The sequence below is a fragment of the Falco rusticolus genome, chromosome 1 (assembly GCF_015220075.1).
Source record: "Falco rusticolus isolate bFalRus1 chromosome 1, bFalRus1.pri, whole genome shotgun sequence".
In the NCBI taxonomy this organism is placed as follows: domain Eukaryota; kingdom Metazoa; phylum Chordata; class Aves; order Falconiformes; family Falconidae; genus Falco; species Falco rusticolus.
This window is the reverse complement of record NC_051187.1, coordinates 22,593,823-22,617,321: the sequence shown is the minus strand read 5'-3', so window position 1 is coordinate 22,617,321 and position 23,499 is coordinate 22,593,823. Positions and strand designations below refer to the sequence as shown.

Here is a 23,499-nt window from a genome sequence, read left to right as displayed (position 1 = left end):
AACCAGTGTAGTCTCCATTACTGGCTTTTAGTTCCCAGTTTTCTTTCCTGTGCCTCTCTTTAAATATCTCTGAATTGTTGAAACATATAATTCTTTTCAGATTGGTGAATTTGGCTTCTTTTAGGGGGCAAAATTCTCCATTATATATGCATGTACGTATGTAGTCTGATTGTTTTCAGAAATGTCTGTCTTTGAAAACCAGCTCTGGCTCTTCCTTCCCATTCCTGTGTCCCCTTGGACCGCAGAGGCTCAGTTCTCGATGTCTCGGGGTTGCTGTCACCTAGTGATGGGAGCAGTGGGTTTATGGAATTGAGCCTGGGCTCTGGACTTCAGTGTGCTTTATGAATTTTTGGATCCATTTTTGTTTTCTGTGGCGTTGATTTCCCCCTCTCTTCAGTAGTACCTTGGACTTGGTAACAAATGGGGCATCTTGGTTTTTTTGAGGCAGAACAATTATTGCACGCTTGGACAGGCACACCGGTCACATTTGCTGATAGCTTTTCATTAAAGGTTCTCATTAAGGTTCTTGCTCTGTTCGTATTTATCAGCAGTTGCAAATGCATTGATGTGATGAAATCAAGAAGATCGTGCAATGTTATCTTTAAGCAACACTTGGCCCAGAGGTAGGTGTTTTTCTCCGATAAAGGAACAGTACAATTATCCCGCTTCCTGCAGGAGAACCAAATAACATAATAACAGCCCTGACCGGCTGCAGCAACGCGTGGCGGGAGTCGCTTCAGCTGGGAATTACGGGCTTTCTGCAAGGAGAGACAAAGGCAGAAAGCACCTATAACCTGCTTTGATTTTTGGGGCATTGGGCTCAAGTGCTCAAAGCACCGCAGAAGCTGAGAGTGCTTCTCACCAGTAATTAATTACCTGAGTGGAGAGCAATGGAGGCACGGACCAGGTAGGGATGTGGTGACAGCGAGTGTAGACTCTGGGAGGCTGTGCTGCAGACCCTGTCACCGCCTTTCCCTCGGACCCTCTCTGGGTGTTCCCATCCCAGTATTTATCCCTCCCTTTCAAAAAACCATCCCCCAAAGGCGGGTGTCTTGGCGTTGCTCACAAGCTCCATTCAGCAGCAGTGAAGACCAGAGGGATGCTTCAGGTGATCGGATCCGGGGTGGGATAAGAGCAGTAATTTCGAACCAGAGGTGAGAGGGGTGGTGGGAAGGTGATGGTCGGGGTCAAAGGCATTGGTGCCTCGGACACGGACAAGGCATGGTCCCTCCTCAGCTGCACTAAATGCTTTGTAAAGGGGTTTGCCCAGCTGGTTGAGCTACATCCCGCACAAAGGACTCTGCTCCTTCAGGAAAGAGGGAAAAAGTGCTACTGAGGCTTCCTCAACACTGTGCTGGCAAGAAGCCGTGGCAAATGTGATGCTTTGGAGTTGCCACCTTGGCTTGAAACAAGGTACTGAGTCCAGACCAGAGCATCTGTAGCTATGTGTAGAAGGCTGTATTTACTTGTGTGAGTAATCCCTGCTTGGGGGAGGAGGCCTGGTGACCAGGTCCTGTTATGGCAAGCTTGCTGGTGTGAAGAGCAGGAGGTACCGAGGTGGCTGGAGGCTGGCTCAGAGGGGTGGTCACTTTTGCCACCTGTCTCAGCCGCTCTGGTGAGTGTTTCCCCATCTCTGCCGTTTTGCACAGCACAAGGCGAAGCTGAGCACAGGGGAACACCGGGCAGGACACCACAACAGAAAGCTGCTCCTGCATAGCTGGTGAAAGTCACCACCGTGCAAAGCACAGCATCACGCTGGGGGGTGGATCTGCTGGCACAGTGCTTGCAAGGAAATCCATCCTCCATGTGTCTGTACCCGGGGTTCCTGCTTGCTGCCCACCCTCCTTTGGGGAGGGGAGTCCTTTCTACAAAATTCAATGGGATTTTTCTTTTCCATGTATTTCAGTGGCCTTGGGCTTTACATCTTGGCTTTTGCAGGGTCATGCTCTCCCCTTTCTTGTTGCTTCCAGTTCTGATGGATTGCTTTTTGATTTTTGGAAAGATACGTGGTTTGCTAGCAGCAGTTAAAACACTGCTGTGGCTCCATTACTCACAATTGGCTTATCTTCCCTGTTAGGGTGGTGGAAAAAAACCTTCTTTCACTGGAAAAAAGATGTAAGATTTAAGTCATTCCTTGTATTCCTGACAAGCCATTGCTTGCAAGCTTAAAAAGTCATCAGTTCCCTGTTCCTTTATTCTCCTTCACTGTGACCATCACTGGACTTAGGAGTGTTTTCTGTTGGTGATGGTGAAAAGTCAAAATTATCATCTACCCCATCAGTGCTCTAATGCGTCCTGTGAGGGGGATGGGAGCATTGCTTTCCGTGGGGATGCTGCATGGCACCAGGGCTGTGACACCCCCAGTTCTTACAAACGGATGGAAGGTGTCCGGCACCACTTTGCTGTCCCGGTGCTGCTTCTGTAGATTTCAGGGCTATGTTGAGGTTTATGGGAAGGCTAATCTACCTGTCTGCGAATTTTTATATCAGCTTTGTTCCCAAAGGAGTGCCCGGTGCAGAGGCTGGAAGCAAATGTCCAGCTTGCTTTAGTGCTTGGCAGCCCTGGAGGAGAAATACTGTGTTCAAAACTGCTGGGTGGGGAAGGGGGTCCCATCGAAGGCTCAGCCCATACCATGTGCTGTGGTTGGGAGCTCCCCCCTTGCCTCACCCCCCTGAGTCTGGGGCTCTCCCCTCCCCTGCAATGCAGTTGAGTGCTGTGCATTTAGCCAGGACCACGTGCATCCCACGCTCCTGCTGCCAGCGCCGCAGAGTTCTCCGCAGGAGTGCCCTTGATGCTTTGCCAGGAGCTCTGTGCTGCAGCCAGGTGGGTGCTGCCCTCCCGCAGCCCCCATGGCGGTGGCCACCAGCAGGTCCCCCCCTGGTAGCCGCAGGGAGAGCTCGGTGCAGGCAGTGCAGGCTGCTCCCCCTGTGCCCATCGCCTGCAGCCCCCCGTGCTCCTGCAGCATCCGGGATTTGCTTCTTGTGGTGGCGGAGGGCAGAGGGCTCAGCTCCAAGGGGAATGGAGACGTGGAGGTTTTGCTGCTGCTGTGGCAGTGTTTTCCTTTAGGTGGTACAGCACTGAAGGAGGGTGGCTTTAACATCAGGCGACTGCCTGGCTCTTCTGTTCCACCTCGCTTTCCAGCGGTCACTGCCTGGGGCCAGCATCACTCCCTGCAGCACTCTTGGTCCATGGAGTAACTCAGCACCCCATCGTTGCACCCTCGTCACAGCTTGCTGGGGGTCTGCATCCACCACCTTCCCATTCCTTGGGATTTCAGTGCTAGGGAGAGCTTGCAAACAGAGATCAGACCTGCCTAGGGGTAAGTTATTTTAGCAAATATCGTATCAGCCTAAAGGGAATCCATTACTGTTTGTGTTGCACAGCGAAGCAGCATGGCTGGATCCAGGTGAAGGCTCCTCAGGGTGCAGCCACAGCCGTGCACGGCCCGCAGGGGGTCCCTGGCTTTGCCAGGGTGCTGGGAAGGGCAGGGGCTCGTACTGTGACCCTGGGGGGGTGGGAGCCTTGGGGAGCTGGGGGCGGCTCTTTCTCTGCTTGGTGCTGAGCACAGTTCAGTATAGACGGTTAATGCAGAGAGCCCAGAGGCTGCTGGCAGGGTCACGGGGCTGAATCTGGAGCGATGCCGGGGATTCAGGCTGGAGGGACCAGCTCACCGGAGTCAGAATTCAGCCCGAACTGCTTTGTGCTGAGCTGTCAAAAAAAACCCCACCAAAACCAACAAGCAGTGCTTATTGTGTAACATACCAGTTTAAATAAGATTTAGTCTTTCATTATTCAGCACTCTGCCTCTACTTGATATTAATTCAAACTCAGTCATTTCTTTAAACCAATACTCTAATTATGTTCTCCTTTTGATCCACAGGACTGCGTGCAATTAAACCAGTACAAGCTGCAGAGCGAAATAGGCAAGGTAGGTTCCTGGAGCCTGGGTTTGGCACGAGCAGAATGCATGCACACGAGGACAGGTGGAAAGACTGTGCCAGCCCAGGAGATCTTACTGGCCAAGACTCCTTGTAACTGTTGTTTGTTTTGGGGTTGTTTTTTGTTCGAGATTTTTTTCCTTATTAGTTTGAGAAAGTTTTGTTCAAGGTCAAAGTGGAGCTACTTCCCCTGAATTCTAAATTTCTTTTCCTTTCCTCTGAAGGTGGTGATGCTGGCTCCCTTCCAGGGTGTTTGCTTGCCAAATGTAACACCGAGAGCCTTTGCTGCATTAATACAACCCAACAAGGAAAGAAAACCAAAAAAAAAAAAAAAAAAAGACCAGGGCAGGTGTTTGATCCCCATCAGCACTACTTTAAGTTTTTAGGTCCGTGAATGAAATGCTGGTTTAATTCCAGTCAGCATTTAAAAGCTGCAGAATGATTCAGAAGAGATTCTTCCAAAGTTATTTAGAGTTCTGGGCTGGTGAGCGGTTCAGACACCTGCCCGCTTGGCCGTCTGCCACCACTGCAGATGGGTCCACGGTGCTGCCTGGAAGCTGCACCTACCTTTGCAGTCAGAACATTGCAGCCAGGAGGGACTGCAGCCTGAGCTGCAGAGACCTGCACTGCAAAATTTGTTAGCCCAAAGTCCTCTCCAGAGCGAGAGGCCGTGGGAGGAGGCACCCTTGCTGCTCGTGCTTGGCTGCTGGGCAGCGTGCAAGGCTGGAGACACCACCACCGGTGGTACAGCAGATGTCATCTGAAAGCCACCCACCGCTTCAGACCCACTCATGGCTTTGACATTGGCTTAAGTAGGTTTAAGGAGAGCGTGAAGCCTTCTCTCTCGTGGGTTTGCCCCTGCCTTCTCCTTCCCGGCAGGTCACAGCGAGCACGTAGGCACCCTGAGGCTGGTAGAGGGTCTGCTGGACCTGCTGTGCTTCTGGATCAGCCAGGTGGCTGGTCAGTCTCCTTTGAGACCAGGACCCACTTTCCAGCTCTCAGGGAAGTCAAGAGAAATGTTTTGAAGGCTCTAGTGTTCATCCCACTCATTTATTCAGCAGGCATCTGTCGGGGATGGTACCTAGCCATCGTGTCTCGCTTGCATAAAATGTATCATGTTAACACAGAACTGTGGGGAAAATAGGGATTTGGATGGAGTTTGGCTTCAGGCTGTCACTGGAGCTGTGAGTACAGCAGCAATTCAGGTCTGCATCCCTGGGAAAGCAGGCAGTGGGTCTGCACTGAGGTCCTGTATGCTATCGGGAGATGGAGAGGGTTTGTGCTGAAAATGGTCTTGTGCAGAAGTGCAGGAAAGGTGTTCATGCAGAGTTTTGAAACTTGCACAAAGAAAGTGTGCTTGAAAATTGTTCTCTGCTCCCCGCTCACGTTTAAGACAGACATGGTGGCTTTGGCTCAGGGCTAATGCTCAGCTCCTCCAGACTCTCTTAATCCTCAAGCACCCCGTGGCTCCAACAGAGCTGCCAAAATGTGCGACCTCACTTCGGGGTCACATCACTGCAGGCTTTGCTCAGGGGGAAGGCACAGCCTGGGGCCTCGAAGATTTATATTTTTTTTTTTTTGGGGGGGGTGGGGTTGTTTTGTTGGGGTTTTTTTCCCTCCACCTCCCTGTGTAAGGCCACAGTGTGCCAGCCTGCAGCAAGGAGATGAGATGAAGCTGCTGAACTGACTGTGCAATTTGTGTTTATTTTTAGGGTTCCTATGGTGTTGTGAAACTGGCCTACAATGAGAATGATGACAAGTATTACGTAAGTGTCCCTCTCCTCCGCTCCTCACTGCTGCTGCTGCTCCTCATCTCCCTTTGCCCCCCCTCCCCTCCGAGCACCAGGTCCCCTCTGCCTGGCTGCTTTTAGCACATGCATTTCTGATTTGGGTGGCATGCAAGGAACCAAATCTCCCTGCTGGGCATGGAGCTGCTGCCTGCATGCCTGCTGGCGTGCAGCCCCGAACAGGAGGGGAGTCAGGTGGGCTGCCTTATCCAGCAGGCGGGGATCTGGGAGGCAGGCTGCAGAAGCGTCTTGCTGATTTGTCTTGACATTTTCCAGCTATGAAGCAGGTCACCTGAAAGTAGAGGCGTGTGGGTGGTGGTATTTAGCACCTGCCCTTGCATGGGAAGATTGGCCTGGTACGAGCAGGCATGTTTTGTAAGGAAAAGGGGGCATCTATCAGAAAGATGCTGGGCAGTGCCTGGCTCCCCTGCATCTTACCCCCTGGCAGGATGCCTCCCTCTGCACCAAACGGGACCTCGCTGTCAGGGTGCAGGGCAGAAGGCAAACCTCAGCTTTTAAATCCTTTGCTGAGCTGAAGCCAGAGTTGGAAGGTTTCAGATTCAAAAAGGCTGCTGACACTGAAGGCTCCTTCTCTCTTCCTCCCCTTTCAGAGGCAGGTAAATCCTAACCATCCCAGCCAGAATTCCTGCAAAATCTGTCTGCAGGTGTGCCCGTGTCCCTGAGCTTGGAGCTTGCCCAATGGTTTCGCTCAGGCTGAGAGCAGCAGCTGGTCGGCTGGCAAAAGGGAAAACTGCCTTGCTGTGTGTGACTGTGCCTGAGGCTTGTAAAAACAGCTTTCAGCAGGTTCTGGTGGATCCCAGGGCAGGAATCTGGTGAGCAGAGCTGGGTGGTTGCAGCGCTGTTGAACCTGAACCCCGGCTGCCCTCGACTCAGCCCACCCAGTCCAGCCCTGTGCTTCAGCTGCTGCTCCGCTGCCCTTGGTGAGAGCGGTCCTGCCTTCACTGCCACCGTGTGTGTGGCCTCATGTGGGTGTCAGTGGGGCCATTGGGGCACCCAGGCAGACTTGTGTGCTGCTCCCTGTGCCAGTGCACGCAGCTGTTGGGCTTGGTACAAAGGGGAATAAGAATGAGCTGTGGGGGTGTCGAACATGTTGGTTCCCCGCTGCTCCCCAGCCAGCCTGTCCTCCATTACCCTTGGATTTACAAGCACTATACGGGGTTGGAGGCGTCGGGTGGGAACTGTATGCCTGTTAGTACTCGTTAGCCCTCCCATGCTTCCAGCAGCCATGAAATTGCAGGAGAAATGTCTTGAAATGAAGGATGGAAGAGATGAGACAAAAATCTGGATGCAATGCCCTGGAGCTGGCCAAGCAAAGGAACCACAAGTCTTTCCATCTCCCGTCCTTTCCAAGCTGACTCACCCACCACCCCAGCGCGGTTGCTGTTTCCAATGCTCCCTTGCCCTGCTGCCCTTCGAATCCTCCCTCCCGTGCCCTGCAGGCTGGGTTTGCTCCACAGGGCGCAATGATGCTTCCCTGACCCTCCTGTCCCACCCGTGTGGGCAGTGCCAGCACCAGGGACACACGATGGGAATGCATTGCATCACATTTATTTCCAGCTGAAAATATTTTTGCATTCAAAAATACATTAATTTTTTTTTTTACCTTTTGGCGCTGCCTTTTTGCTGTGGGAATCCTGACACTGTGCCGGGGGATGCCCAGGGCGGTTGTCACAGCTCGGCCCGAGAGAGCTGGGTTTCAGTTAGCATTGCCTGCTGCGTTCTTGTCCACGTTTTGGATGTGGATTAACACCATGGATGTAGGTTTAGCTGGTCAAATCAAAGCCAAAAGTGAAAGCCCGTGTCCAGGTTAGCCTGGTGTGTGTTAGTTAATCCCCACTTAATCTCCATTTCTTTTTCTAATCTTAGCAAACACTTTAAAGCTACTGCAGCCTGCAAGCGGCTCCCGTGCCTGGGCACTGTTTCAGCCTCGCTACCTGGAGAGGGTTGGGGCATGCAGACCCCCTTACCACCACCAGTGTTGCAGGGGACGTGATCCTTGGTTTGCCCTCATCCTCCTTTTGGGGAGGGGATTGAGCCTGGGATCCTGGGAGGTGTGTGGAACGCTACCGCGGGGAGAGATGGCACCAGAGCCAGAGCATCGGCGCGGTGGGTGTCAGCATGGAGGAGAGGAGGGGGCATGGTGGAGACACCTCCACTTTTCCGAGATGTTAAAGCAGCCCAGGAGCTGGCAGACCTTTTAAAACTTCAGAGAAATAGTAGCTAATTGCAAAACTGTCTGGTGATTGCTTAAGTCCCCACGTGCCCTCCCAGCGCTGAGATAACTTCCCTGCTGCTCTGCTGATCCCTCCTCTCCAAGGCTGTGTCGTCTTAGACCCCCGAGGTCCGACCCCCCAGGGAGGATGCCTAATGCAACTGCCTGTTACCAGCAGTTGGTAGAAGATTCTGGTAGTCGGGGAGGGTCTTTTCTGCGTGTTTATTTCCCCCCCCAAGTTTAGCTCTGGAGGGTTCTAGCATGAGGCCAGGGTGTTGCTGCCTGCTTTGTTTTCTTTAAGCTAGCGTGCTGCAATAAAAAGCAGCAAAACTTTAAAGAAAGCGGAAAATTTTTATTTTGAAGTATAATTCAGAGTGTGGCTCCTGATTCTTGCTGAGGCATGGGGCCCTTTGCTAGCTCTCTTTGGAAAGGAAGAGTTTATAGGTACCAGGAACTGAATCTAGCTCCTGTCAAAACAAAAGGAAAGATTTCTATGGCTTTAATGAGTTTTGGATCTGACCTAGAATTAGGAAAAACTCTCAAGGAAAAAAAGCTGATCACCACATTGAAGAAAAATGTAGATGCCTTGTGTTTACTTTGTGTGGTTTTTTACCTTCCATTAAAGATGAGAGAGAGCTTCCAAGAGCTTTATCCTTCATTTCTGTGAACAACTGCAGTGCAAGGAGGGCTCGGAAAGGTGCTGACTTGCATCAGCAGATGCAGGGAATGTATTAGACCTAGGAAACTGAACTTTCAGCACCAAGTATGTGACCCACTGCTGCCTCCGAGGAGGAGATCCCGTGAGGGTGAGGAGCTGGCTCCCAGAACAGAGGTCCGTGCCACTGCGCTCGGTCCTGGCTGCCGCTGGCCATGTGTAGCTGTTACAGCAGCGTTTGTGGGGCTCTGCTGAGGAGCCTTTTACAGCTGGAAAGGTTTCAGTGTCTCAGTTTGCAGGAGGTGCCTTTGACAGTGACTAGGGGAAAAAAAGAAGAAAAGCCAAGCTCTGTGAAAAAGCAGCAAATAAAAAGCAAAGGCAAATGTGCCCAGGCAGAGATCTGGTTTGGAGTCAATTGCTGATGGAATTTGATTCTGTGATGCCTCAGGTCATGTCGTCTTCCTATTTTCCATCTCTAAATCAGCTTGCGAAGAAAAGTGGTTATGATGTACATTTGTTGTGCTACTTCTGGACAAAAGCAATAGCGTTGTAGGTTGTCAGTGTGTGTCTTTTTTTTTTTTCCCAATTTTTTTTAATCTGGTTTCCTAAGAAACAAGATTTGTGTGCTTATGCTCTCTGCCTGTTTTTACCTACCAACCTGAGCACGGAGGGCTTTTTTCTACCAACTCTGAATGCTGGGGAGAAATTCCTTCCAGATTTATGAAAAGAGGGCTGAGCAAAGTGCTGCTGCTGAGGAGCAAGTGGCCAGCAGCAAGCCTGGAACTTCCTAGCCCCTGGAGACCCCACCTGGTCTTCCAGAACTTCCAGGTGGGAAGGGAAGGCACGGCTCCTGTGTTTCTCATCCCCCAGTTCACATAACAGCTACTGAACTGCCAGCTACGCTCCAGCGTGGCAAAGACCGAGGAACCAGCCTCTGATTTCCTTTAGCAGCCCGTGCTGCTCCACAGTGGGGTTGTGAGGAGCCGGGACAACTGGGATAAGAGCAGGAGCCTCCAGCAGGTGGGCACGGCTGCGCTGGGAAGGCATCCCTGCTGTGGTGTCACAGCGTGGATGGGAACAGCCTGTCGATGTCATTCTGCTGCCGCCAGGACAAAGGGCGGACAAAAGGTGATGAAAGCAGGAGCAGGATTTTAGGGCCGTTGCAGCTAAGCCTGGCTGGCTGAGGGTTTTCTTGCAGTGCGTGGCACTCCTCTCTCCCAGCAGAGCTTCCCCCTGAGCCGCTTCATCTGAGGGGTGTCAGACAGGACAGGTGAGGAAGGGCTGGAAGTGCCCTCCTGTCTGCTTGGCATTCCTGCAGGGTGCCATCACTCACTAGCCAAGGATGTGGGTGGTTAGTAGCATCCTCTGTGCAACATCCCACTCCCCTGGGAGCTGCAGGTAGGGTCTGCCCTTGCAACGCAAGTCTCTGTCGGCAAATAAAATGATATTCCAAGTGCTGTGAAAGCGTCATGAAGGACAGGGGATGAGTTCCATTGGCTCCATCCATTTTTGTCACCCTTCCCTCCCACAACTAATGGCCGTTTTGCTGTTGTCATTACCAACAGCAGGATGCAGGTTCAAGGTCCTGCTGTTGTGGAAGCTGCTGTCCCGGGCATCCCTCCTCTCTGTAAACCTGGCATCTCCTTTCCCTTGGGCAGCTTCCCAGTGGTTTCCAGCTGCAAGGTTGCTAGGAGAGAAGTAAACTTGGATAATAAACATGCCTCAGAGAAAAGGGCACGATTTCAGCTGCCTTTCAAAGGAAAGGGTCAGGACTCATGCCCATGCATGAATAGTCGGAAGGAAGGTGGGTGCAGGGGCTTGTGTGGGGGAAATCTTCTGTAGGCTCCCTTTTTTCCTGAGGAAGCCAAAGCAAGGCTTACCAGCGCAAAGGGAAAATCCCCTGGCTTGGCTCTGTGCTGGTTCTTTATCAGAAAGGCATTATCTGGCTAATTAGTTCTGCCTGTGAGTACAAATGTCTTTGGCTCTTTCATGCAAGTGAGCCTGGAAGGAGAGGTTTGCTGAAGCATCCCTGTGTTGCTCCCGCATTATGCACAGGTACAACTCCGCCAGGAAGCCTTGTCCTGCCAGCTCGCGCTGGGATTGCCGTCAGCCTTCGCCGCCGTCTGCTCTTGCCTCTGCTCTTGTGATAATTAAGTGGCTGTGGCCCGTTGCGCGCTGAAATTTGCTCTTCATCCTCTGTTTGCGTTTGAAAGCGCGGTGGGACGGGTCCTCTCTCCTGATCCAGCCCTGCTGGTGTAGCAGCAGATACTGGTGCTTTGAAGCCGTTCCAGGCATATCCCGGTGCTCCTGGCACAGCAGGAGGGGTGGTTTACAGCCACCTTGCCTGCCATACACTAGCTGCCACCCATCGCCCCGTCACCCCTTGTAGCATCCTTCAAGGAGTTCGGGTGCCAGCAGCAGCTCTTGTTCCCTCTGTTTCTGTCCCCCAAGAGCTTTTCTTGTCTCTGCTATTGCTCCATTCCAAACCTTGCTGCTGCCTCCAGCCCCTGCCCAGAGCCAGCACGTTGCATCTCTTTCTTCTTCTAAAGCTCCTTGCCATGAGGCAGGGAGGACTCAAGGTGGGATGGGAGCAAGAGGAGCCTTCTCCTCCCGGGCTGGCGATGGTTGAAAGAGAAATAGGTGTGCTGTGTACCAATTCCTTTGATTATTTTTTTTTTTTCCCCTCTTTAAATTTTCATTATATATATAGAAAAAAAGCAGGCAGTGTAGGAAGTCCTCCAGGCTTGGTCCTGGCCATCCTTGGAGGTGGTTGTGCACATCTTGGATCCTCTTTCAGCAGACCAGGAATCATTTGGCTGGCTGTACTGGACGCAGCACTGTGCTAAGCAAAAGATAAGCACTTCTGCGTCTCTCTCAACATTGTTGTTTCCAACAGTTGGCTGGGGAGCTGTCAGGCAGGATTGAGAACTACAGTGTCTCATCTCAATTACACGGGTGCAAATCCAGAGGATTTCACTGGATCAGTACCAAAAATAACAATCTTGTCAACGAGCCGTGAACCTGGCTGTAGCGGGAGCACTGGCGGGAGGTGGGGATCCTGGGGTGTGTGGTGGCATTGCCTCCAGGAAAAACAGCCCGGGAAGGAGCTTGCTGAAATGTTTTTGGTGACCTGTTCCTGGTGTATGTATTAAAAACAGGTAGCGTGCAGAGAGCCGGCCTCCACGGTATTAATGCAAAATTCCTTGGCATTTGACTGTGTCCTGCAGGAGTCCTTGGTTAATTATATGTCACAGGGGTGACTCCAGCATGAATTACAGATTTGGATGCTTAATGAATAGGAGTAACTACCTATTCTAGGGGAAGGAGCCAGTGACCATCCCATCTCCTGGGAGCATAGACTATTTTTCTAAGCAAATTGTCCCGTGAGCTGGTTTCTTATGAAGTATTTATCTGTTGGGCCACTCAGGGCTGTTTGAGTGACCCTCAAAGGGTTATTAATGCACCGAGCAGATGGAGGCGCAGAGACAGTTTATTAAATTCAGCTTGCCTTTTGCCACTGTGCTAATGCCAATTGCATGGCAGAAAAAATAACCCTGACCCCCTCAGCTGCCTGGGTTCGCAGCGGTCCCAGCGTGCCACCAGGTATGAGAAGGGAGGGAAGCCACCAGTAAAATCCTGCTTCCCTCCCTGCACCTTCGCCGTGCTCCTGCACGGGGCTGGCCTCCCCGTTCCTGATGGTGCAGGGACAGGTGTTCAGCAGCTTGCTCATGGTCTTGGGCATGGTGCTGGGTCACACTGTGGGTGCTCTCTATTGCTCTGGCAGCGTGGAAGAGGTTTATGGGGCAAAAATAGTCTCAGGGAATACAAAAAGCCTCCCTGGGTGGCGCAGAGCTGGTGGAAGGGCTGTGTCCTCACCCTGTTCCAGGTCTGCGGTGTCAGCTGCGAGGGTGTTAGCTGTACGCCTGTGAGATCCCAACTTTTTTGCTTCCTAGAGCCTCTGGCAAAGCAAAACGTAAGGTGGAGCAGCCTTGAAGTGGCTCTGACTCGTGGCATGCCGCAGCAGCAGGTACATGAAGGTCAGCTAGAGGAACCCCCCTCTTCCCTCAAGCTCTTGCCCCAAATGCGGAACTTGGGCTCCTTTTTCTTTGTCTCATTTAAAATAAATCGAACCCATTTATTTTTTTCCTGGGAAAAGAGGAATGAAACAGATGGTTAGCGGTGCTTTTAGCAAAGCCTGTATCAACGTGTATCTCTGCTGTGGCTACCACTGACCAGGAGACTTCTTCCCTAGGTTGAGGAGCAGCCCTGAGCCAGCCCCTGATGCCCAGCATACTCTCAGGTCACAGCAATGAGCACTTTGGCTCTTGTTCAGTTTTAACACTGCTTTTTCTTCTCCTTTCAGGCTATGAAAGTCCTCTCCAAAAAGAAGCTCTTGAAGCAGTATGGATTTCCACGTGGGTATCTCACGTTTAGAGGTCTGCCCGTTGTCCTCGGTCAGGCAAATATCTCTGTAGAAACGTTGTCTGCAAGGGCTGCAGAACTTGGCCTCATTTGTAAGCTGCCCAAGTAGCTGGGGGCTGGTTAAAATGCAGCGGATAGTGAAAGGGTGGGCACAACCGCAGGGAACTCCAATGAACTTGGTAATTAGGTTCCTGGCTTTGATTTTCTGAGTCTCTTTGAAGTGCTGACCCTTCCGTGTTTACCATCTGTGAAGCCTAATTAAGTGCTGGAAGTTAGGCAAGGTGGACCCCCTCCTCCCAGGGGCTCTTCTACCCCCTCAGGTAGCACCTGGCCCCAGTGGCTGGGCCACTGGGCTGGGAGGAGCTGGTCTGAATGGGGCTTGGAAATCTCAGTTCACCAGCACCTGGTACGCAGGAGTGAGCAGCCATTGCCCCCTCTGCAGATACCTCCAGCTGTTCGGGAAGATCTCATTACCTTGTTACCGTGCTTGCAGGTCGTCCTCCTCCCAGAGGGTCGAAAGCATCCTCCGGAGAGCAGCCAAAGCCCATGGCACCGCTGGACAGGGTCTATCAGGAAATAGCCATCTTAAAGAAACTGGACCATGTCAACATTGTTAAGCTGATAGAGGTGAGCCGCTTCGTCCACCCCGAGCTAGACTGAAACAAGTTGGATTTGTATTGCAGCAAGAGGCTCTTTCTTCAGCCACCCCGATTTCAGCCAAAATTGTTTTAAAGTAGTTAAGAAATGTAGAAATTTAGGCTGGTGAATCCAAGCAAGATCGTACTGATTACGTGTGACAAAGTGACATGCTTACCCTAGGCTTTGGGCTGGTGCCCAGGAGAAGGCGGCTAGCTGTGCCGATGGAAACAGCAACAAGCTTTGAGCAGTGAAACATGCGTAGACAAACCTGGGAAGGTGCACTAGTGCAAGACTTCAGTGCCGTTCTCATTGTTGCCTGAGGTCAGATTAGGACATGCAGTACCTTTATTAGTAAGCTGTTTCTCCAAACACAGGCAGAAGCCCAGATTTTCCTGGAGACAGGAAAATCCGTGCCCTTCAAAGCCCCTCTCTCTGGGAACCTTGAAGTATTAGCCTAAGTCATCCTCAATGCTTTGCTGCTCAGCACAGTGTACAGGGAGCAGTAAAATATTACTTGATTTAAAATCTCTTTGTTTTCCTGCTGTTTTTTCTCCTTTCCCCTTTTCTCTCTGTTATCCATTACAGGTCCTTGACGATCCTGCAGAGGACAACTTGTACATGGGTATGTGACTCGTATACACGAACAGAACCATCTGGGCTTAGACCTAGCGATGCAAGTAACATGTACCGGGGCTCGGGGTCGATGCCTGGAGGAAACGTGTCCCAGCTTCAGCAGACTTGTTTTTTTTCTGAAAAGTGAAACGCCTGTAGAGGCAGCTGGGATGGAAGGGCCTCTTGCAGTAGGGTAAGGCAACTGGGGGTCTTAGTACAGCTGTGCACATCTTGCCATGGGGACACTAAAAAGACACGATGGCGGCTCTGCCCTCCCCTGTGTGTGTGTCAGTGCTGGGGCCAGGAGAGAAGGGAAGGGTGAGGGATGGGTTCTCCTCTTCCTGGTGCGAGGTTGGTTTCTCCAGACTTATGTAGGCTGTGGATAGTGGTAGAGACTCTGGGAAGCAGCATCGTCTCAGGGTGTCCCCTCTGATGCCTATGGAGACACGGAGCAGCCTGCCGAGCCTCGGGAGCTCCTAAGGGAGCAGCGCTGCTGCCTTTGGCCTCTGAACCCAGACCCTGCCGCGGGGGGCTCGGGTGAGGGATTCCCACCCATTCCGTCTTCCTCTGCCCCCAGCCCTGGAGGTGCCAGCCACAGGCTGACCCCCAGTCAGGCAAAACCTGGAGGGACAGGCCAGGGAGGCACTGAAGTGCCCTCTGAGGTGGCCCAGAGGAGTGGGATGTGTGACCCTGTTACATCTGTTTCCCAGTCAGATAGGCTCCAAGGCTGCTTCTCATGAAATAATTATGGGATGCTTTTGAAGCTGCCTGTGCAAGGGGCCTCTGCTTAGCAAACAAAGCTATTTGCCTTTGAAAGGCCACTTTTTCCCTTTCTGCTGAAGCTGCAGGGGCATTCTGGCAGCATCGTAAAGCGGCAGCCCAGGCAGGGGCAGGTGTGGTGCCGAGGGTGGCTGGGGCTGATGTTTAAAGGCCTGAACCCCTGGGGATGGAGAGGAGGGGGAGAGGTGAGGGAGGAAGCTTTTTTGTTGAATGAAAATAAATGCATGAGGAAGTCAAAGCTGCAGAAAAGAAAAAGAAAAAAAACCCCAACCCAACAAAACCAAACCCAAGTTCTTGCTGTGGAACAAGATAAGGGTCCAGAAATGGCAGCGACAGCAGCAGGGCAAGTGGCACGTCTCCTGGTCCCACTGGGACCTTGGGGAGGGTGCACTGGGCAGCAAGCAGTGGCTGCATCCCGGTTGTCCATGCCCCATCACCTCTTTGCTGTGCCTGGGATCTCGTGAGCGGGTCTGGCAGAGTGACGCAGGCAAACCAAGCTTCTGCCTCTGCAGTTCCCTCGGCAGCAAGGGGATGCTGTAGGTGCTCAGGACTGAGCCTGTGGGTTTCCTCCTCCTGCTGCTGACCCAGCTGATGATGAACTGCACCTTTCTCCTTTGAAAAATGCCCCCGCTACAAAGCAAAACCAAAGAAAGTGGCGTTTGCTCTTTGCTAATCACTGCTGGGGTGAAGGACTGCTGTGAGCTCTGCTGCACACTCACGGGGAAGGAAGCAGGGGGTGGAAGGTGCCGATGGAAACCAAACGACCTGCAATGGCGCAGGGTGGTTGAGTAACGAAACACTGCCACAAACTGCAGCTTCTTCCGCCTGGAGAGCAAGGAGCGGCAGTGCAGGCTGGCTTGGCGCGTTGGTACCTTCAGCTGGTCTAGCAGCACAGCTGTAAGCAGGGCTGCTGGTGCTCTGGGGAGGGCGATCTGCTTGCATTTCTTGGGGGGTGCAAGAAGTCCCTTAGCAGTTCATGAGGAAAGAGCTCTCCCGCTAGACAGAGGCAGATCCTTCTCCTGTTTGCAGACCAGGTCAGGCAGGACCAGAAAAACACATTGCCACTAACCCCCTAATCAGACACAAAACCTCCTGTACTTTACAAACCTCAACTCACACCAAGAAATCCGCTCCAATTGCTCCTGCCCGGGAGCGTTTACCTCTGACAGCCGTGTAGCTACGTTGCTGATTGACACAGCAGAAATGGAGCAGTGTGTTCTTACAGCATCTCGCTCGCTATCAGCCATTTAGCAGAAATATCCTGCCAAACACCCTCCCTGAAGGTACTGAATAAGATGGGTCTCAAAGCAGCAAGGGCTGAACACCGGGAGCAGCAGAAATACGGTTGATAAATAAGCACCCGCTGCCTCTCTGCGTGGAGCTGGCGGGAGGTAGGGATATTTGTCTTGGAAGAAATGAATATTTTCATTTTGCATCCTCTAGTGTCCTTGTCATGGGTGAGGGAAGAGAAGCGAGTGGAGATAAATTGATTTTGCAGGTGTGGGAATATATGTGGGTTTGTAGGTGCTACAAAATTGATAAGCCCGGTCCCCTTTTCTGATTCATTTATGGTGTGATTTCCTTTTCTTGCAGTGTTTGACCTCCTGAGGAAAGGGTAAGTAGCCCTCCTGGGATCCCTTGTGTTGAAAATTTGTGTGTTCATCATCGGCTTCCTAGGTGAAATGGAGGGTTGATGTGTACAGTGGGGCAAGCGCGGAGGCAGCAGCATCCAGCGCTGGTACAGCCCAGAATGATGTGGTGAATAGTGATGGGCCGGGAGGGCACATCTGGGTGCCAGGCTGTGATCCAGAAAACAAACTTGGTGCCAATTCCCCATCACATGCCTGGAAGAAAAGGTTTTGGTAGCATTACCCTGCTGGGGTGACAGCTCTGGCAGAAGGGGTGCGGGGTTGCATCAGTGTTCGCTTGCCACCCGCTGCCTTGTTTTGCCCCTAGCGCTAACATATCGTGGGAGGCTGGTTTGTTGGCACATTTTTCTGTAGCAGGAGAAGTGATGAGGTGGTGGGAGAATCCTCAGTGCTTTTTGCTACACCTGTGCTGATTCTGCACCTCTGCGGAGTCACAGCGCGGCCAGGAGACCTGTGCCCAGGATGGGGGAGATTCCCAAAGGGCTTATTTATCTCTCTGGCCGCACCAGCAAGCCTCTTGCAGGCTGCCAGCTCCAACAGGTTGGTGAGAGGCTCCCCAGTCTCCCTGGTGACCAGGCTGATGACTATCCTGTAGGAGAGGGGGAGGGAAAAATAAAACCCACCCTCTTGTCATCAGCTGTGGCCAGGGAACATGCAGCGCAGCCTGCCTGCCTCTAGCAGGAGGCAATTAGACTCCATTAGTGGCTCTGTCAGTCCTGCCGGCTGGTTTCAGCCGCAGAGAGATGTGCCTGAAGAGGGAGGCAGAAAAAATGCAAACGGGAGCTGAAGGTCATCAATCAAGTGGGCAGCAAGGGAGAAGTGTTGCAGGAAGGCTTTGCTGCTGGGTGCTGAGGCCACAGAGCCTGGCTTTGGCAAAGGGCTGTTCCCCGCCAGGGTTTGGCTTGCAAGGACAGTGCCTTGGGAACGATCATTGAAATCCAGCTCAAGTCAGTGGGCGTATGTCCAAATGCAAGGTCAAGCTGCTGAGCACAAGCAGGATTAACCCCCAGCGCAGTGAAGTCCTTGGCTCCTGCCATTCATCCGCTGGGGAACAGGAGGTGCTGAGTGGCTCCTGCATCCTCTTTGCCCTCAGCTTTCAGCAGGCACAGGCAGAAGAGGAGCTTTTAGAGGAGACTGCATCTCTCAGCAATGCCGGCATACAAAAGAAAGGAGAGGACAAGCCGACCAGGTAACCTTGGCTGTTCACAGCTGAATGGCTGAGTGCCAGTGGTGGCTGAACCCTGAACAGTTAAAGAGGTTTTCGAGCAGTTTAGCACAATGCACTGGAAATATGCCCACTCAACCTTTAAGCCACTGGTTCATCTCTAGATTCTGCGTTGGTTTAGACAAGCTGCACGCTGATGTTGCTTCAGGACTGAGCCCCAGCAGGCATGATGTCCAGTGCACAGCAATGGGCACTCTGTCCCTGCTGCTGCTGGGCACCTGCTGGTGATGCTGGTGTTCGCAGCCATGAGCAGCTTTAGCAAGAAACTGAAGGCCAAACCCAGTTTGGTTCTTTCTCTGTATTTTTTCCCATTAGGGCTCTCAGCGTTTGCCTGATTTTGTGCAGACAGAAGCAGTTAATCATGGTGATGAGGGGTGGCTCACGCTGGCTCAGGGACTGCGCAAAGCCACCTGTCAGTGCTAGCCAAGCTCACTGACCTCAGCGTCACCGCGTCCAGAAAGGATGGCTGTGCCTCCCTCCTGTGTCACAGCACCCAGGACCTCTCGGGAGCCTGGCCCTCACGCTGGGGATGTGGTGATGGAGAACATGAAACTCCTCCAGCAAGGAGCGTTGCTGCCATTCTGCAAGGTGCTGAGTCCCTCTCCTTCTTCCTTACAGCCCTGTCATGGAGGTACCGAGTGACCAGCCCTTCAGTGAGGAGCAGGCTCGGCTCTACTTCCGAGACATCGTCTTGGGCATCGAGTACTGTGAGTACCCCCAGCACTGGCATGCGTTGGCCTCCTGCTTAGCTGGGGAGAAGCCTCTCGGCTCTGGTGGGCTGTCAGCTGAGCCAGCAGGTCCCCCCTCATGGCACGGGGTGGGCTTTGCAGGTGGCGGGGGCCCCACTGGGCTTAGCTGTAACCAGGCAGTGTCACAGATGCTGGGAGCAGGTGTTCCTCAGAAAGGATGTTAGGAAAACAGCAGCTTCCCTTTTCTCTTCCACTTGCTTCTTGCCGAGGAGCGTCCCTGAAGGCAATAGCAGAGCCAGCAAGTGGGTGTTTGCAGTGACACGAGCGGTCGGCTCCAACTGGGACAAATCCCTGTCTCTAGCTTAGCAGGGCCAGCGCCAGCTGTGGGGAGAGCTGGGGAGCAGCACAGGGAGGGTGCCCGTCCTCCGCACCCTCTGCGCTGTCACGGGTGACTCCTCGTGGCTCAGGGCTCCAGTGTGTTCCCAGGCTCTGGCCGGAGACTGCAGCAGTGGGGTTCCTCTTCTTCGTAGCCCATTTGATCATTGTCGCCTTATTCTGGTAAGTCTTCTGCCACAACTGAGGCCAGATGCTTTGCTGAGCACCTGCCCTGACGAGCACAAGGAAGCCCTGACGGGTCTGTAAATGATGGCAGGGAATTTTCTGGCCCCTCTGGAGTTGACGTGGTCCTGCTGGCATGACGGGTAGAAGAAGAGGAGGGGTCCCTGAACCGAAGCCACAGGGTAGAGCGGTCTGTGTGCTGGTATGTTGTGAGCGTGAGCCCTGTGGAGCATCGAGGACTGGGTGCCGTTTGCCCTGGTGGACCCTTAGCAGAGCTGGTGTGTCCATGTAAGCTTCTGCTCTCGGCAGCGAGGGATGTCTGGCCGTCAGGTGGTGCATTTTGCTCACTGCTGATCTGCAGTCCTTGTGCTGCTGGCTTTGTGGCTGGGATTCTCTTCTGACCCGTGCCAGCAGGTTGTCCTCCTGGTAGAGAGTAATCAAATTCTGCTGTCCTCCTGGTAGACAGCCTTCCCTAGAGTTTCGCCATCTCATCGTTGACTGCTGTCTCTGCACACTGATGCACTAAAGAATCGACCATGGCTGGGCAGCTGAATGTGAGGACGAAGAGTCAATAGAGCTCTTGCAGAGGGAACTCCTGCCTCACAGATCTGTTATCTCTATTTTCCAGAGAAGACAACAAACGTGTAGATAAGGTGATCCTGTTAGTACATTGTATTTTGATTACCAAACAGCTTTTGATTAGGTTCATTAACAGTAGCTCATAAGTCCCTTCGGTTGGGTGGCCTTTTGTGGATTAATAGCTAGACAATCAGGAAAGTAGGAATCCAGCTTTCGCAATGGAGCAAAGTCACAGGTGTGGTTAAACAGGAATCCATAATGCGGCCTGGATTGTTCAATATATTCCTAAATGATGTGAAAAAGGTAGAGTACAATAAGGGTGATGACATCTAGTTATTCAGGATAGTCATTGAGATGGGTGATGACATCTAGTTATTCAGGATAGTCGTTGTCAGAACCAACTGCGAAGACTGGCAGGAAGATGCTGTGATCGCAAGTGATGGCATGGTAAAATGGGAGATAAAAATCCACGTTGCTGACTGCAGGGTAATGCATGAGGGGGACAAACACTAAAAATCTGTACATCGTGATGGGCTCTCAATCAGCTGTTCTCACTCGAGCTTGGTTCTTAATAGTTCTCTTGAAAATGCCAGCCCACTGGTGATGTTCAACAAAACTAACAAGATTTGGGGAATTAGGGGGAATGAAACAGACAAGAAAACAGAAATCCAGTTATTTGGATCTGTAAGAGCTCCTAGGTACAGGCAAGGAGTACCTTGAATGTTTTGTGTGACTCGGCTCAGTCTGTCTTAGAAAGAGCCCTCTAGAGCTGGAAAAGGCCCGAGAAGGATGGTCAGGCTGGTCCTGGAACATCTTCTGTACAGAGATGGAACATCTTTTGTGCAGAGAGAAGACCAAAGCTCTTAAGATTTGAAAATTATCATGGGAAGGGGTGATATGACAGAGGCTTATAAAATCTCAGTGTCGGGGAAGTGATGAACAGGGAAGGAATCTGCTCTGTCTCTAGAAACACAAGAACTAAGGGGTTGCAAATAAAAATAATCAGGGAGCCAGTTTAAACCAGAAGGAATTACCCTTTCATGTAGCGTGTGAAATTCAGTGTTAAGGGAGCTAGGAGGTGCCGGAACCAAACAGGCTCCAAGCGAGGAGACGGATCTGTAGAAGAAAAGTCCATCAAGGACAACAAAATATGAGGACACGGGCAGAGTTTGCCATTGAGCTCCCCGAAGCAGGGAGCGTGGCTGCCAGGGGTGTCCCATCTTTCTGCTTGATGCTTTTCCCCAAGCTATTGCCCCTGGCAGGAGATGGGGTGCTGGGGCAGGTAGGTCTCTGGTTTGGCTTCTCTTCCATCCTTGCCTGTCCTTCAGCAGCTTGTCTGCATTGTCCTTGTGGTTGTGGCTGTGCTGAGCTGTCAGCAGAGGCAGCTGCGCTACGCCGGGTTCTCGGGACGGATCTAGGTTATCTGGGCATCTTGGGCTTGGCAACCTTCTATAAACCTGGCTGGCTTTGGCAGTGCCAACGCACGGGTTTGGTGGCAGATCCAAAGTCAGGGCGGCCAGGAGAGGGAGGGACGAGGATTGTCATCCCCAGTCAATGAGCAGTGCAAAGTGTGAAACGTCAGACGTGCAAGATGGAGCTGTGTCACCCTCCCTGCTCGCTCCAAGGTGAGATGTTTCCAGCTGTTTCAACCTTAGGAAATAAATACCTGCAGCTTTCACAAACTCGAGGGAATTGTTTCAAATGTGCTTACAAAAAGCCAAGGTGTAGGCACATCAAACTCAAAAGTAACGTTTCGTGCTGCTGTCATGCCACGTCTGCCTTAATTTTGCCCCTCTCTGGTGGCTCCTGCAAGCTCAGCAGCTCCTTGGAGCCAGAGCAAGCCCCTCGCTTCTATAAGGCTTTTGTTGAAGACTCATCTGGATTCAGCAGAGAACAAGTCTCTGAGCACACTGCTGAAGCAGAGGGAGGTGGTTTGCAGCACCCTGGTCCATCTCTGCATTGAATGCAGCATCACCTCATTTTTTGGCTAAAACCCGTTGCTGGGAATAAAATCTTTGCAAGTCTGTGACAGTCCAGAAGCTTCCAGGTAGTGCCCAAATCAGTCGGGTCACCCCCGGAAGTTGGTGGGAAATCCATACGTGAAGGGGAAGCTCAAGACTGTTTTTCAGTAGTTTGAAGGGCGAAGACTGCAGGTTTTTATTTTCTCATTAGCATTCATATTACAGCAGAATTTGTATGCCTCAGCTGGGAGGAGATCCCAGCTCTGCTGCGCTGGATGCTGCTGGCATAACAGTTCCTGCTCGGAGAAAACTTTGACTTTAGAAGATAGTAAAACATTAAAAAAAAAAATAGTAGTAAAATTTGGGTAGTCCTAGGCAGAGGGAGTGAAATTGGGCAATAAACTATAGGATGCCCAAGTATGCCCAGCAAGAGGAACAATAGGATGCTTTATTTTGGGGTATTGAGTAACCACTTATTTTATTAGCAAATGAAAGTTAAAAATGGTCTTCTCGGAACTGCTGGGTAAATGCATGGCAATTATTATGTAATTAAAAGGAAAAGCGCACTGTTTGTGCATGCTGAAGGAAAAGTGTTGCCAGGCAATCTAGAGATTGCAAGGTAATTTTAATGTAAGCGTACATAATTGTTATGCAATTTGGGAGTCTCAATAACCATGCAGATGGTTGCAGCTCTCAGTCAGCACGGCAGCAAATGCAGCATTGCTGGGTAGGTTTTATTAAATTAGAAGTTGCAAACAATTCCTGTCAGAGCCTGCAAGGCATTAATCCAGGCCAGCGTACTGTCCTTGGTGCAAAGGGTCTGCAGTGACCGGGAAGGGCTGCAGGAGCCCAGCAGGTGGGACACGTGGGCTGGCCTCCTCAATTACCGGTGGGACACGCGGGCTGGCCTCGGTTACCAGTGGTGGCCTGTGGTCCATGGCCGCTGTGTGTCTGTCTGTAGGGACTGGACTTGACTGGTTATCCATGATGCGTGCCTGGGATGGGGTCCTCCTGCAGGAGGGCTGGCTCTGGGGAGAAGCATTTGGAGGAAGGCAGGGCTCGGTGCGAGGAGAGCAGAAGGATCCTGTGCTGGGTGGGAAGCCTGCTTAGGCAGGGGGGGATGCCCTGGGGGCAGCTGAGAGCTCCCCATCCAGGCAGTGGCATGGTCAGCTGCTTCTGGCTGGGCTTCTGGGTTTCATACATTTAATACTGGGAAGTACGCACAGTCCCAACCTCATTCACTGAACGGTGAAGAAACGGAGGCAGGTTCAAGGTGTGAGAGCCGGGGAGGTCTGCACATGGTAGAGCATCCCTTCCTCTGGCCCCCGACCTGCTGGGAAAATATTTTGAGCTTAAGCGTGGTGGTATCACGGGTTCACATGTTCTGGGTTTGTGTGCCTGTCTCAGACCGGGGCTCTATTGTGCTGACTGTGTCAGGAGTTATTTACACACATGCAAACTTTAATTCCCGTCCTCATGAAATGGGCCCTATGAAGGAAAGTGTTTTTGCTCCCGCTGGCAAGATTTCCCCAGTACTGAGGGCATTGCACGTGTGCACCAGGGAGCCAGGCTGTTGTCTCCGTGCTCGAAGTACCGCTGGAGTGGTAATTTCAGAACGTGCTTAAGTACTTTGGATGGAAAAGTTCTGCTGGATTATTTGTGTCATTAACTAAAGCATGTGCTTAAGCGTCTCTGAACTGGGGATATGTGCAATTACCTCCCTTTCCACTTGTAACTTCCCTCTCATAGTGCTTATGCGGGGTTATTTAAGG

General features: G+C 52.0%; 1 protein-coding gene across 3 annotated transcripts in view; it reads left to right on the top strand.

The window, feature by feature from the left end:
• Positions 1-23,499, top strand: part of CAMKK1 (calcium/calmodulin dependent protein kinase kinase 1) — a 107,929-nt gene that overhangs the window by 49,215 nt on the left and 35,215 nt on the right. For all 3 annotated transcript variants that reach the window (XM_037375071.1, XM_037375072.1, XM_037375070.1), the window contains exons 3-9: positions 3,881-3,928; positions 5,651-5,704; positions 12,977-13,028; positions 13,529-13,662; positions 14,260-14,296; positions 16,660-16,681; positions 18,559-18,647. In XM_037375071.1, coding sequence (XP_037230968.1) covers positions 3,881-3,928; positions 5,651-5,704; positions 12,977-13,028; positions 13,529-13,662; positions 14,260-14,296; positions 16,660-16,681; positions 18,559-18,647 — 436 coding nt within the window. The remainder of the gene's footprint in view (positions 1-3,880; positions 3,929-5,650; positions 5,705-12,976; positions 13,029-13,528; positions 13,663-14,259; positions 14,297-16,659; positions 16,682-18,558; positions 18,648-23,499) is intronic.